Source organism: Psilocybe cubensis, chromosome 1, assembly GCF_017499595.1.
Source record: "Psilocybe cubensis strain MGC-MH-2018 chromosome 1, whole genome shotgun sequence".
NCBI classification, from domain to species: domain Eukaryota; kingdom Fungi; phylum Basidiomycota; class Agaricomycetes; order Agaricales; family Agrocybaceae; genus Psilocybe; species Psilocybe cubensis.
The window spans coordinates 2,232,508-2,246,374 of NC_062999.1; the positions used below are offsets into that span (position 1 = coordinate 2,232,508).

General features: G+C 46.3%; 6 protein-coding genes across 6 annotated transcripts; 4 read left to right on the forward strand and 2 right to left on the reverse strand.

Annotated features, from left to right (window-relative positions):
* Window positions 1-117: 117 nt before the first annotated feature.
* On the forward strand, window positions 118-2,760 carry JR316_0000716 (Ran-binding protein 10; the record flags this gene model as incomplete). The annotated part of the gene is made up of 7 exons (XM_047886530.1): window positions 118-708; window positions 761-926; window positions 987-1,101; window positions 1,218-1,318; window positions 1,391-1,475; window positions 1,549-2,567; window positions 2,627-2,760. The coding sequence occupies 7 exons, from the start codon at window positions 118-120 to the stop codon at window positions 2,758-2,760; spliced, it is 2,211 nt and encodes a 736-aa protein (XP_047754276.1).
* A 2,545-nt stretch (window positions 2,761-5,305) lies between these two features.
* Window positions 5,306-6,813, reverse strand: JR316_0000717 (Pathogenicity cluster 5 protein d; the record flags this gene model as incomplete). Its single annotated transcript, XM_047886531.1, has 5 exons — window positions 5,306-5,542; window positions 5,598-6,169; window positions 6,229-6,276; window positions 6,330-6,462; window positions 6,517-6,813. 5 exons carry the CDS (start codon window positions 6,811-6,813, stop codon window positions 5,306-5,308), a joined length of 1,287 nt encoding a protein of 428 aa, XP_047754277.1.
* A 1,508-nt stretch (window positions 6,814-8,321) lies between these two features.
* On the forward strand, window positions 8,322-9,415 carry JR316_0000718 (putative phosphatase HAD1; the record flags this gene model as incomplete). Its single annotated transcript, XM_047886532.1, has 7 exons — window positions 8,322-8,329; window positions 8,469-8,631; window positions 8,704-8,784; window positions 8,843-8,891; window positions 8,944-9,096; window positions 9,158-9,302; window positions 9,361-9,415. The coding sequence occupies 7 exons, from the start codon at window positions 8,322-8,324 to the stop codon at window positions 9,413-9,415; spliced, it is 654 nt and encodes a 217-aa protein (XP_047754278.1).
* Window positions 9,416-10,504: 1,089 nt separating this feature from the next.
* Window positions 10,505-11,941, forward strand: JR316_0000719 (Pathogenicity cluster 5 protein d; the record flags this gene model as incomplete). The annotated part of the gene is made up of 7 exons (XM_047886533.1): window positions 10,505-10,632; window positions 10,689-10,814; window positions 10,878-10,962; window positions 11,019-11,102; window positions 11,165-11,201; window positions 11,256-11,869; window positions 11,927-11,941. 7 exons carry the CDS (start codon window positions 10,505-10,507, stop codon window positions 11,939-11,941), a joined length of 1,089 nt encoding a protein of 362 aa, XP_047754279.1.
* Window positions 11,942-12,096: 155 nt separating this feature from the next.
* On the reverse strand, window positions 12,097-12,916 carry JR316_0000720 (Co-chaperone protein SBA1; the record flags this gene model as incomplete). Its single annotated transcript, XM_047886534.1, has 5 exons — window positions 12,097-12,243; window positions 12,297-12,545; window positions 12,598-12,655; window positions 12,707-12,807; window positions 12,857-12,916. 5 exons carry the CDS (start codon window positions 12,914-12,916, stop codon window positions 12,097-12,099), a joined length of 615 nt encoding a protein of 204 aa, XP_047754280.1.
* A 239-nt stretch (window positions 12,917-13,155) lies between these two features.
* On the forward strand, window positions 13,156-13,866 carry JR316_0000721 (uncharacterized protein; the record flags this gene model as incomplete). The annotated part of the gene is made up of 2 exons (XM_047886535.1): window positions 13,156-13,251; window positions 13,363-13,866. The coding sequence occupies 2 exons, from the start codon at window positions 13,156-13,158 to the stop codon at window positions 13,864-13,866; spliced, it is 600 nt and encodes a 199-aa protein (XP_047754281.1).
* Between the last annotated feature and the right edge of the window lies 1 nt (window position 13,867).

Consider the following 13,867-nt stretch of genomic DNA (forward strand, 5'->3'; position numbering starts at 1 on the left):
CAATAACCATATCCACCTCTGCGTTGCTTAAAGGGTTCTAACTGCCTGGGCTGTGTACATCTACTCTTCGAATACTATCTTTGATTCTTTGTTGTTTGTTTGTCGTTTAACAACATCATGAACTCTCGCCCTTCCAGATCATCCAGCATTCCCATCCCACGAAGTGCGTCGTCGTCGTCGTCGGCCCGTAACATCGAGGCCGTTTTGTCTATCCCCGTAGTATCTCCAAGCAGACAGAACGTTTCGTCTAGCTCATCTGCTCGACTCGTCATTGAACCCCGACGCATCGGTCCCTCAGTAGATGGATCAAGAGCTATAACCACAGATACCAACATTTCCGTCTCCCCAATCAGATCGACTGCACGATCAGCATCTATAGTGTCCAGCGTTCCAGGTCGCGCTCAAAGTTCAGTTCGAACGACGTTTGAACCTAGAGTTATTCGCGGCGTAGGCCCAGAGTATTCCGCTAGCGGCGAAGCTGACTATGCCACACATCCTGGTCCATCGCCTCATAATCGCAGGGCCAGCACAGGGACTGTTAGAACTTTAGGTCCCCCACAAACTGTCGTGCCTCAACATATCGTGGCTCATGCAGGGCACAGCTCCTTTGAAAGGCCCACCTATCTCGAGTATTCTTGCTTCAGGCACTTGTTACAGACTGATGCGTATGCATCCACAGGATCCAACAGGAAAATAGACCACAATAAGGTATTCCAATAAACCTTCTTAAGTAATATATATAATGTCAATGTCTCTTCAGACAGATATCGATGATGCTATTAATTCCACGCCAGCCTCTAGTCGACATTTGACATCAATAGCCCAGCCGCAAGACCAGGTATTTAACTTGCCTACTCGCTGGAGTGAACAACACCGTCACCAAAACCTTACTATTTCACCAGATGGGCGCGATTTGTTGTATCACGGTATGCTGTAACATAGCCACGACATTACTCTCCATTTTTTAAATACTTTTTTTGATACAGGACCACCGTCTAATGGGGAAAAGGATGCTTCTGTTGCTCGAACAAACTACCCAGCGCCTCCACTTTGTGGCATTTACTATTTTGAAGTAGAAATACAAGGCAAAGAACAGAAGTCGTAAGTCGCTCTCAATCGTGATTTCAGTGTTTATATTTACTGGTATCAGACAAATCAGTATAGGGTATATATCGTCTTCACTTCTAATTACTATATTTTTAAGACCAATTTTTCAGATTTGCCACCCGCAATATCAAGACCACCCGAATGCCAGGATGGGAGCCTAACTCATGGGGCTATTATGGTGACGACGGGTCAGCACTAACTCCAGAAAAGGGTGTGTCTTCGTACGGTCCTTGGTTTGGTGGTGAGCACAATACTTCATTTTTGATATCCTCAACTGACGTAGATCCAGCCAATGACACGATTGGATGTGGGATTGATTTTGCTAATAACACAGCCTTCTACACCAAGAACGGCACTCTTCTCGGCAAGTTTCTTCTTTAACAAGGGCTTTCGTAGATTTAACGTTACTTTAGGGACTCTTTTTCCTAACATTACAAATAGCATGGAGTGGTACCCCGTGGTAGGATTGAAACACGTAGGAGATGTTGTCCACACAAATTTTGGCCAGGAAACGTTCAAATTCGACATTGAGTATCATGTCCAACGGAGGGCCGGTGAAGTTTGGAACACAATACAAAGTACTCCTCTTCACCAAACCCTACTTCAGGGAAACCGGAGGAGGATTCATGGCCTCTTATCCATTGCTTCCATCACCAACAATTCTTCTTTGAAGCCTGCCCTCACCGATGAACAATCTAAAAGTATGATGAAGCAACTTGTGGCGTCTTACCTCGTGCATCATGGGTACGTCAAGACTGCACGAGCATTTGAAGCTCGGGAAGCAGAGCGACGGGCATCGACTCCTCGCCCCTCGGCAACTGATGGTAACCACGACGTTGAAATGATTACAAGTGATATCATTGAGAATGATACTCAAACTCGTACCAACGTCGTTAATCTGGTGTTATCAGGAAATATTGATTCCGCCATAGATTCCTTGCGAGAGCATTATCCGTCGGTTTTGGAGGTTCACGACCAATTGTTTTTGTTCAAACTGCGTTGCCGAAAATTTGTGGAATTAATCCTAGAAACAGCTGAGATCAAGAAGAAGATGTCAGCATTGCGGACGAGGGAAGCCGAAATACTTAAAGATGATGATACAGTTCAAAATGCTTGGGTGGAGGAAGGAATGGACATTGACGTCGATGATCACCTCGCCCCTCCCAGCCACTCAGGCATCCACTTTCATGAAACTCCCAATACGTTCGAAATTATGAATCCCGGATCGGTTGCGGCATCTTCTCAGTACGAGTCTGCTCTTAATGCTGCCCTTCTATACGGCCAAACACTCTCCAACGATTGCCAGTCCGAGACTAGACCCGAATTACAGCAACTATTCAAGCAAACATTTGGCATCGTTGCCTGGGAGGATCCTTTAGAGGCAGGCAGCCCAGTTGCTACCCTAGTCGGGCATGAAGCTCGTGTCGTCCTTGCACATGAGATCAATGAAGCGATTTTGAGTGAGTGTCCACCATTAAATGTTACCTTACTATTTAACAATTGGAAACCTGGTATCTAGAATCGCAAGGGCGTCCGCCTCAACCTGCTTTAGAAACACTATATCGCCACACATCTGTGTGCATCAATGAACTTGGCTTGCTAGGTGCGGGTGCGGCTGCATACGCTGACATGCAAAAAGAATACGTCATTTAGTGTTGCATGTATTCCAAGTGCGCTAAGGAATAAATGCTTCTCCGGCTCTGTTCATTTTACATCTGTTTACCTTGTTAGAAAGTTTTCCATTTTCCATTTTTATCTTTTGTGTGCAATGATTGGTTCAAGAGTGGCATCTGTCTGTACGTTGTGATGTGATTTTATAAATTATAAATGGGTAGCAATCGATCCAAGGCAAGATTTTGCCGACATAATGGGCATTCGGGCTACGGTTTAATTTATGTCAGTAAACGGTTTCAAGTGTTCCAATGATTACAGTGTGTTACCTTTTCCCTTCCCCATCCAACGATGCAATTCCAACAAAACAGGTGTCCACATTCTGTGGCACAGCTATCCGTTCTTTCCTCTAGGCATAGCGTACAGTTTCTGGAGACACGTAGGACTTCGGGAATCGACCGAATATCCAATGCAGTCCTTTCATCCTCTTCAGCTGATTTTGCGATTTCGCTTTCCGGATTATGGTCCAAGATGGAATATATTGGTCGGTTGTCAATATACACATCGAGACTTGGTCCCTGTGTGGTGTTTTGCATCCGTTGCTCAGCGAGTTCAAATTTCTCCTTGTTTCGTGATTGGTAATAGCCTAACAGTTTGTGTAAAAGGCGGATGGCAATCATGATTCCAAGAAGGGAATAAGAAGGGGGACGTGTATGTGGATCTTCAGGAATCGACGAAATCTACAGCAATACAGATCAGCCCGCCATTCGCAGTGGAGTAAAGACAGTAAAGACATGCTGAACACCCGTCAGACGCTTGATAACGTCATAGTACGTTCCTTTCAGATAGAAGACCGCCAAGTTGACTTCAGCCACAACACTGATAACGGCTGGTATCTTTTTGAGCCATTTGGAAACTTGTGGATTTGCGTGGTTGAGAGCTGAGCTTTGGCCCCACCGACCGAGAATATATGACGGCAATAAGGTTAATACGATGAGTGTCGCACGCGTGAAAACAGGAGGAGGGGCTGTTCTTGTATGAGAAGAATATTGCCATACGTCAGTGTATTCTTCGCCCAATGTCTGAGTAGCTACACATAGCGTAAATGACCATAGAATTTCGATAGTAGAATTTGAGATGTACCTCTTCCTGTAGTAAGCCCGTAATAGCTTAATTTCACAATAAGATCAAGTTCCTTGTCCCAACGAGCCAGCCAACGCGTACCTGTGCGAAAGAATGAGAACAGATTAGGGTCCCAATTAACAAGACAAACCCAGCCATGCCCGAAGAACGCTTTCGGCTTGCTCTTTCAATGAAGCAACATGATATAGGTCTCGTTGGTTAGCGCGAACTAAATAGAATTGTAAGTCTAGTTGGTCAACTTATGATAATGAAGAATAAATATACTAATTTGGGCTTGTTGTGCGCGAGGAAACAGAAAGGGAGAAGATGGAGGGACGTCACTCATTGAAAGTGCAGGATGTAGTTGTATGCTAGTAGGACCCCTAGTTCGGAAATGTCCCGCGACATAGGTTTTTGTTGACATTAGTTTGGAGGGAAGGCGGTACGGGAATAAACGACTTGGTCAATTTGTCGCACTTTTCCCATATCGCCTCTTCTCGTCCTCCTTCCACGTCTACTCTCTCTCAAAATAACACCTCGTATAAATGCCTCCCCCACCTGCAAACTATGGAGGTGAGCCATCGGTCTGGAAGAAAAGTATGTCGCGTTGTCTATACTTTATTGAGATGGACCGCGACTAACACATGTTGCTAGTGCAGTAAGGTTTTCCCAACTGAGCTCAACATTCACTGATTCGAATATCCGTAACTCATAAGAATGGGTGCTCTCATGGGCGGCGGAGTTGGTCTCACCATTGGTTTCATATTCGGTTCTTGGAGCATAATTCGGTGCGTGGAATACGTCGTCTTGAGCAAAGATTTGTTGAGGCCTGACTGTATCTCCTTCCCATCTCTTCAGCGGAGGTGCAGGACCAAGGGGGGCATTAGCTACGCTCTCTCAATACATGCTTAGCAGCGCGGCCACTTTTTCATTCTTCCTGTCTATTGGATCGGTTGGTCTCTCAGTGCCTCCCATGTCTCAATGTCTAACGAAGATCGTTAGGTTATTCGCAGCGACTCTGTCCTTGCGTCTAATGCTGTCCAACTAAAATATGCTCCTGCTCTCTCGGTGCATTCTAGAAGTGAAGGAGCGAAGCTTATGCAAGCAAGATGGCAAGCAGAACGCACTCGACCTGTACCTAAGCAGTAACTTAATTATCCAGGGTTGTACTCAACTTTATGCGCCATAAAAATATCTAATTTTTACATACTCGACTTCACAAGACTTATATTGGCAGGAACTTACTTCTTCTAAGCTCAAATACCGACACTTCTTCGACACACACTAGTATCCACTAACCTGATCCCCATTTTTAATCATTCGTGATAGGATCCTTACGTTTCCAATATTTCCAGAACAACAAGTTTAAATTATGCGTAGCGAATCTAGCTTACGCGCGGCGAACAAAAAGAATAATGATAAGGTACTACAATGCACAATGCAAGTCGTCAAAGTCGTTCACTGATTAAAGGAAAGCGCGAGGGTGCGAGCGTTTGCCTTTCTTCTGTTGTTGCTGGTTGCCCTTGTTGTTGGCTGCAGCCTTGGGGTTGGCGACTTTGGCAGGTGCAACGACCTTGGCTCCTGGAGCAGCAACTGCACTCTTGGCCGACGCAGCTGTAGCAGCGGGAGCGGCTGAAGAGGCAACGCCGGCAGCAGCTGCGCTTGCCTGAGCAGCGCTGGCATTGCCTGCAGTGACAGTGAACTGAAAGAATAGGTGAGTCAATGGTATCTTATTTAAAATACAATTGATAACTTACGTAGACGGCATCATCGAGAGAACCGTGTTGAGCGATGGGCACCAAGACAGGTTGATGGTTGGCGGCTGTGTTAATGGAAGCAAGCCTATAGAACCCAGCAGGCAGACCACTCGTGACATCGGCGGTCAAAAGACCGTTCGCATCAGCAGGGGCGTTCAAACCCTTGAAGAAAACGAACTTCTTGGGGTCTGTGGGTGTGGTTTGGTCAAGAGCGTCGAGCTGCTCGACGACGACGTGCGAGTGACCGATGATCTGGCCTCCCGAGTTAACCTGTTGGGGCGCAGCGAAGTAGTTCTCCTCTGCGTTGACGAATGCACCGGTCTGGAAGTTTCGAACTGCCATTGTGATCGTGAAGGGAGAGTTCTCAGTGAAACTATCTCCGTTCTTAGGTATCTGGAACTTGGCCGATGGCATGTTATCTGTGGAAGGAATGACACCCATGGGAGCTGGGTTACAGGATCCCGTAGTAATCTGCTTTCCGTTCGTGATGGGCAGATTGGGGACCGTCAAGCAGAAGTTGATGAAGTTATTTGACGATGTTAATGAAGCGACCTGTCCGGCAGTGGGAACATCTAGAAAGGTAAAGAGATATGTTTAATAAATTTATCCTCCATTTTTTGAAATTCATTACCTTGGCCGTCATTCTCGAAACCCGTGGCGATAACTTTAGGGTCCAAAGCTGAACAAAATGACTTTGAGCTCTTTGTCCAAATCATATGCAACACGACGTACTCGTCGATGATTGAGGGTCGCTACTGCTGGCGGCAGCAGCAGTGTTAGCGGCAGCAGCGGCAGTTGAAGCAGCAGCGGCGGTGTTGGCAGCGGCCGCCGTGGAAGTCGCAGCAGCAGCGGATGAAGCAGCGCCCTGAAGCCGTATTAGTTAGTATTATTTACTCACTACATGTTGTACTCTACTTACTGCGTTGTTCTTGCCGTTGTTTCCTGTGTTTGCTCCCTTGCCGTTGTTGGAGCTCAGATTCTTGTTGTTACCATTGTTGCCGAACTTATTGTTGTTGTTTTGGTTTTTGTTGTTTTGCCCATTCCTTCCGTTGTTCCCTCCAAATTGCTGACCTCCGAAAAATCCATTGTTGAAGTTTCCGAAGCCCCCTCGGTTTCCATTGAAGACGTTGTTGTTCCTGTTACTCTGTTGGTTCTGGCTAGCAGCAGAGACAGAGACGGCCAGGGCGATGACAGCGACGAGCGAAAAGTACTTCATGATGAAAAAAGATGGTGTTTTCAAAGAAAGAATACCAGTTGACGGGAGCACTAAGTAAGCAGGACTAGCCGCAAAACGATACCTGATCGCGAAAAGTGGAGAAGAAGAAGGGAAGGGAAAAGGGAACTGAACGAAACAAGGAAACGTGGGGCGGTTGCTTTCTTTTTGACCACCTTTATACCTCTCCGCCCATGGAAGTTGTCGCGGATATTTTTAGAACCTCTAAAAATAGACATCTAGTCCAAAAATACTATTACAAAGTCGAGACCCTGATACGGCTCTAAGAAATTAATGTCTATCGCACCAACCAGGGCCATCCAGCTGAATCTGAGTAACTACTCCCCATGAACGGCCAGAATACTCAGCCTGGTCATCATTCTTGTTCCATCCATAGCATTGCATCGCAACCGCCATCTTCATCAAGATGCCTTGCCTTGACATCCCACCGAGTATTGATAGATACCCCGTTTTCCTGTCTCATAGCGGCTATTATGAGATCCCCGAGCATAATGCTCAGCGCCGGTTGCAACAGACTTCTGATTTGTTGCTAAAGATAGCTCGTCTGTGCAGTAAGTTGTTTTATTCCTCAGCATTGGTTCTACTTTACATGCCAAATCATGCTGCTTGATGCGACACCACACACAGCTTTCATTGACAAAGGACACTTTACTGACAATGTTGTGCATACATCGATCCTTGCCTCCATGTCCAACCATCCAGAGGTTCAAACCCACAGACTGGGAAGTTATAAATATAACGCCAGCCCCCAATCTCCTTGGTGACTGGCATGGCTTACAACGTCTCCAGCTTTAGTGTCCATTGCTTTGCACACATATCATGAAATTTTACGCGTGAGATTTGAAGATTTTCTCAGATTGATAGATATCCTTTATATCGGCGCAATTTCACAGGAGCACCGAATCGAAAAGATTGAACAAACTGTTGATCGTTGGATAGTTGTAGGCGTTTGTTCAACAAGATGGGCTATTTGACGCATCTTCTCATCTTGTTTGCCTTGTGTTGTTTTTGAGTAAGTACTGAGAGATATCGATGAATACTCACTAATGTCTGTTAAAAATAAATCTGCCTTCATGTCGCCTAACCAAAATGCTTGACTCCTAAAAAATGCCGGCCGTGAATAACTTGCGGTCTCCAGCAACCCAGCTTCAATGTAAGTTGTCAACTTTTCCTAGTACATGGCCACTGCTTTATTCCTCTCCCTGCCCATCAAATCCCAACCCAACCGTACTAACTACTAAGGAGCCAATAAAATTCTAGTTGATGCCGATGATGGCCGAGTGATCATTTAACTGTTTTCTTGATGCCTACAGTGAGGGTGAAATTTTGAGGAACAGATATCTTAGCTTCGTGTTCTCATCTTGAAGCATCGGTTCATGATGTCGAGTGTCTCTACCACTGTAGAAGCTGTATGTACTTTTCACACTCAGAATACGGTGCGAGTAGCTGTTTCAGGGTATTGATAATGATGCCAACAGATTCTTTTTGACATGGATGGGTATGTCCCTGACTTTTGTTGAGCTGTTGCGCTCAATGTCTCTTGTTCGAGCTTGAATAAAGCCGAACAACTGTCTTTTGATACACTATGTCCTGCAAAAAATCTCATACCATTAACATGGTTCACTTCCTTTCATCAGGACGCTAATCGATTCCACCCCTGGCGTCCTGCGGGCCTGGCGAATTTTCAGCGACGACTACAAACTGGGCGATTCAGAGTCGGTGGCTCACGAAACACATGGGCGTAGATTGTATGACACTTTGAAAGAGTACTGTGGGATCACAGATGAAGAAAGACTCCTTGTCCGTATACTCGTTCAGTTTATAATCTTCAAGAGGGGTATATTTTCAATTTGTGATGTTTCTGAATACTAGCAAGAGATCGATCGCTTCGAGGAGGAAGTCATTGAAGGAGGGCCAATGGCTTTGCCAGGTGCTATTGACTTGCTTAGAAAGGTTGGATATAAAATTGCAGAGGAAATGACGCAAGCAAGCTGAATACCATGTCTGATAGTTGAACTCTGATCCATCGACGAGCTCGAAATGGACTATAGTTACTTCAGGTTAGTTGTCAACCAACTTGGACTGCATTTTACGTTTACATTTATGGTTCAGCCTCGAATAAATATGCACCCCGAGCCCTTGAACGATCCGGGGTTCCTTTGCCTTCCGTTGGAATCATCACATCCAACGACGTTTCGGAAGGAAAACCACATCCTGCCCCGTATCTTGCAGGTAGCTTGCGGTGTTCCATTAACCCCGAAAATTGTATTTACGTTTGCATTGTTCGAAGCTATCCCTCGTAGTTTACTAAAGTTGTCATTCCTAGGTTTAGTTGTTGAAGACGCGATATCCGGTTTGAAATCAGGTCGGGCAGCTGGTTGTCGCACACTGGCTGTATGTACCTCAACGTTACGGAGCAAAATTTTGGACTCTGGTGTGCAGCCTGACTTCATTGTTAGCGACCTCACCAAGTTGGTTTTTTCCTCCGTATAACTTGATTTACCGCCGATTTTAATTGCATTTCACCAGGGTATCAGTGGCCGTCGTTGATAACAAACTGCAGGTCACCGTAGATCAGAGCTAGAATTCTGTTTAGACTGAAGTTCCTGTGATATAAAGTAGGGTGAAATTCTCAGTATACTGTAGTGATACTTGCATAAGGTTCACCGGTTGGCAAGTGCTCTTCAAGTTCTAAATGTGAAAGCACGCACATTCACGGCACTAACATGGCTATAGTAATGATCCTTTCTTGCCGACATATTAACTCGGTTCTATGACTCATGTTCTCGAGACGACCTTACAAGGCGCCACCCTGCTGCCCGGAACAGCTTTGGACATTGTAAAAGCTGGCGCTGATTCTTGAGGACTTGCTTTCATGTTGAGGTTTCTCGAAATAGTATTACCCTTGGGTGTTACCACAGCATTGGCAATACTGGACGTGATGTAGTACGGTATACTATATACCAACCTTAGAGCAGTTTAAAATTGGAGGGGTCGTGGTGGCTGATTGCAACGAGCTTGACGGGACGGTAAACTTCGTTGAGACAATCTGTCACAAATATTTGTCAACTAGTTTACTGCTCAGTGCTACTCTAGAATGTAGTTGAGACTGGTGGATAGACTCTCTTTAGCACTTTCCAGCTATGACTGCGACAATTCGAATGGGTTCGTCCACTACAAATTGCAAAAGGCCACGGACTGCAGGGAAGGCACCGGTCGTAATACGTTGTCAGTCAGTCGAGGCCATCATCACTGTTGCACTAGGAACAGCATCCAATCCGTCACCCGAACTGATTTGATTGAATTTCAAAACAGTTAGCTCGGAGGGCCATGTGTGTAACGGTGAGTTAACACTCGATTTTGTCTTGGCGTTGTGGAGTTCACTCATTTGGTCTTCTCTCAGAGGTGATGTTTTCATGAAACGGGAACCATCTGAGGCCATCTGTTGATTTCACGCTAAGGCCATATGCGACCGTAGTGCCATTTCAATCTGAATAAAAGGGTGCCAGCACAATTTCATTTTGAGTAAACTCGTTTGTTCTTTTCGTCTCTTTTTTTTTTGTTTCGTTCTCGGTCTTTTGTTCTGCTCTCGTCTCCTCTTTGGCACTGGTGTCATTCTTCTTACGACTGTTGCCCACACTCTCGTTTATATTTATCCAACTTCAACTTCACTATGCAGATCAGTTTTGTGACACTGGCACTTGCTCTGACAGCGTCAGCGGTGTCATTGCCTGAGAGGGCTGTCTTTAACAGACGAGCGGCGATCGACCTTCAGAATGGCCAGGATGCCATTGCTCTAAAGTTTGTGTTTTATGACATGGCGTCTGAAACTGTAATTGCTAAACACTTGGTTATAGCAATAAATTCAAGACACTTACTGCTTCCTCCCCTTGCACTGCTCCTGAAAATGCTTGCGTAGGAGGCAAATTCGCTCAGTGCGTCGGTGGCAAATTCACTATTCTTGGCTGTGCCGGCGGAACTGTGTAAGTATAGGATTTCGCTTTTAACGACCTGTCAGTAATAGCTCATCTGCTACACACACAAAGTTGCGCTGCTCTTCCAAATGTTGGATCGGCTGGGACAAGTATTGCTTGCACAACACAAGCTGATTTGGCTCAGCGCCTCGCCGCGGTACGTATATTCTAATTCCAAAGATGGACATGCAACTAATTTACTATAATTAATAGACGGGTGCACAGGATGCCTCTGCAACCTCTGCCGCCCCCCCTGCAGCCAGCACGGTTGCTGCCCCACCACCGACTGCCGAAACTGTATGAACTTTATTGCCTGTGTTCTATATACCACTGATAGATTTCACACTTGCGCTTTTCAGGGTTCAGGCAGTGGAGACGATGCGCAAACATCTCTGAGTAAGTCGCGTCCACCCAAGAGTATGGATCGCATATATTAAATTTGCATTAAAGCTCTTGATCCTGCTGTCATTGCCAAGGGATTCGCCAATGACGGACAGGACACACCCACCGCTGGTCAAGTTGCGTCTTTGACTTCGACGAACAACTTTATCAATTTCTGCAAGACGGTCAACTTGCCATTGACCAACGGCGCTCAAGTCGTGGATGGCTCTTGTAACCCTGCTCCGATGGGAGTGATCCCTGCCAAAACCAAGATGCCCTCATCGAAATTCATCTTCCCGCCCAACAATGGTAAAGTAGCAGCCAACCAACTGTTCACCATCAAGATGGCCATCAACAATCTTGAAACGGGAAACTTTGTCAATGCAGCTGAGAACTATTTCTCTGCTCCTCAGCAACTGAACGCACAGGGACTTATTCGCGGTCACTCTCACGTTGTTATTGAAAAGTTGGACTCTTTGGACCAGACGACAACCACTGACCCTACAGTGTTTGCCTTTTTCAAGGGCCTGAACGGTGCTGCTTCTGGTGGCGTTCTCACTGCTGATGTGGATAAGGGTCTCCCCGCCGGATTCTACAAGCTGTCTTCGATCAACACTGCTGCCAACCATCAACCAGTGCTTGTGCCTGTTGCCCAGCACGGATCTCTGGATGATGCAGTCTACGTAAGTTCCTTTTGACTAGTTGATATCGCAACGATTGTAATGATTGATTGATTATAGTTCACTGTGGCTTGATTGAGAAGACAAGACGAGATATAGTATATACATACCTTGTTCCCTATAAATTGAATAATCCTTTAATGCTTATGTATGAATATGGTTGAAGTGATTATTGGATTGTGCCCAAATTTTTCAATATACGAATTGGTAAGTATATATGGTTTTTGAATCTATTTGGAGGGCTCGGCGTCTTCGAGAGGAGGGGGACCATCGTCATCCGAGTCGTCGTCGTCGTGGTCGTCAGCAGCTGAGCCGGACGTTCCTGCGCCACCAAAGTCAGGCATTCCACCGCCGCCTGCACCCATCTGTGCCATCATCTGGAGAATAAATGAGATAAAAGATGAGAAAAGAGGGGTGGGAAAGCGAATACCTTTTCAAAATCCATTCCACCCATGCCGCCCATACCACCCATACCTCCCATGCCCATGGGATCCATGTCATCAGGGATATCGTCTGGGGCGTCACCTTGCTCGTCTTCATCGACCCATTTGCTAAAGTCTGTCTTCAAAAAGGCATTCTTGACCTTTTCCTTTGTGAGACGGGGCCAGTATTCGGATTGCTTGTCCTTTTTGCGAATGACAAGGTTGAAGGAACGAGAATTTAGTTTTTTTGTTGATTTCTAGTGAAAAGGGATGAATGGGAGACACAGAGAGAAGAGGAATAGGACGGACCTCTGGAACGACCTCGCGGTAAAAGTCGAGATCAAAGGCATACTCCTTCTTCTCCTGACTGCAGAGCGATTAGAGAGGAAAAGGAGGGGGGAATTGGAGAGAGACATACGATCCTGTGTTTGCCTTGAAGGAGATGGAGGTTGGAGTGAGTTCATAGACGAGGGAGGACTCGTTGATGTCGGGGAGATTGACGGTGAGGAAGAGGATATTCTGAGGGAGAGTGAGAGAGTGAGAAGATGGAAGAAAGAATTGAACGGACCTTTTCGTCGTCAGAGTCAGAGCTCCTCTGAGCCCAAAGAACTTCGGGATGCTGTACCATTGTGAGTGTGGGGAGGGAGAAGGGAGGGAGGAGATTAAGATAATAAGAATGGGTGATCTGTAGAAGGGTCTCGAAAGTTGAAGACTAAATTATATTCGGGCGGCGATTAAATAATTGGAGAGCCGACAGACGGCACGGGAAGAGTCCAACACGGGCGTTAGTTGCTAGATACAATAATGTGGTGAGTGAAGAGAGAGAGAGAGACTGTCTGTACGCTGACTGAATTGCAGGTGCACCCGATGGTATCTGCCGCTCATCCTGCTTCCCCTGCCGACTGCCCCTCCGTATTTCCTTGCCTTGTTTCTCTTCTCACTCACGCTCCACGCAAGACCATGGTCTGTCTCTCTGCCATTTCTCTCCCGTCGAGCTCACTCATTTTTTCGCTTTCTAGTTTCTACTGCGTCGTTCTTCTCTGCACTCTGTCCATCTCTTCCTGCTACTGGCAGCCATTTCCCATCGACAGTCCCCTCACTACTCCCTGGGCTGACAACATCACCACCTTTGCCCATGCCCTCCGCTCTACCCTTCCAGCCAACTATTCAAAGCCTCTGCCTCCTGTCATGCGTGCTGCAGATCGCTGTTGGTGCGAGCTTGGCTCAGGCGTCTTTTTTGAGCCCTTTAATGTCACAAACTGGGAGTATCGCAGCGTACAACGTCTCAGCCAGAAGCTCATCAGCGACATCCCCACCGACCACCCCGTCAACTCTACTCTCTCACCCGATCTATCTATCCCCCATTCACCGCCCCCGTCTGCTTTCTTGATTTTTTTGTCGGCAATTTTATCCCGCATCCCTCTCTCTTCGCGTGTCGAGTCAGAACCACCCCCACAAATTCATCAACCCATCAACTCTTCCTCACTTTCTGGACCACCTCTCCCCTTGCTGCCCACACAGTATGACCTACGTCCTTATGGCCTGGGCATCATTCTTGATTTGGGTTGGTCCAGGTAAT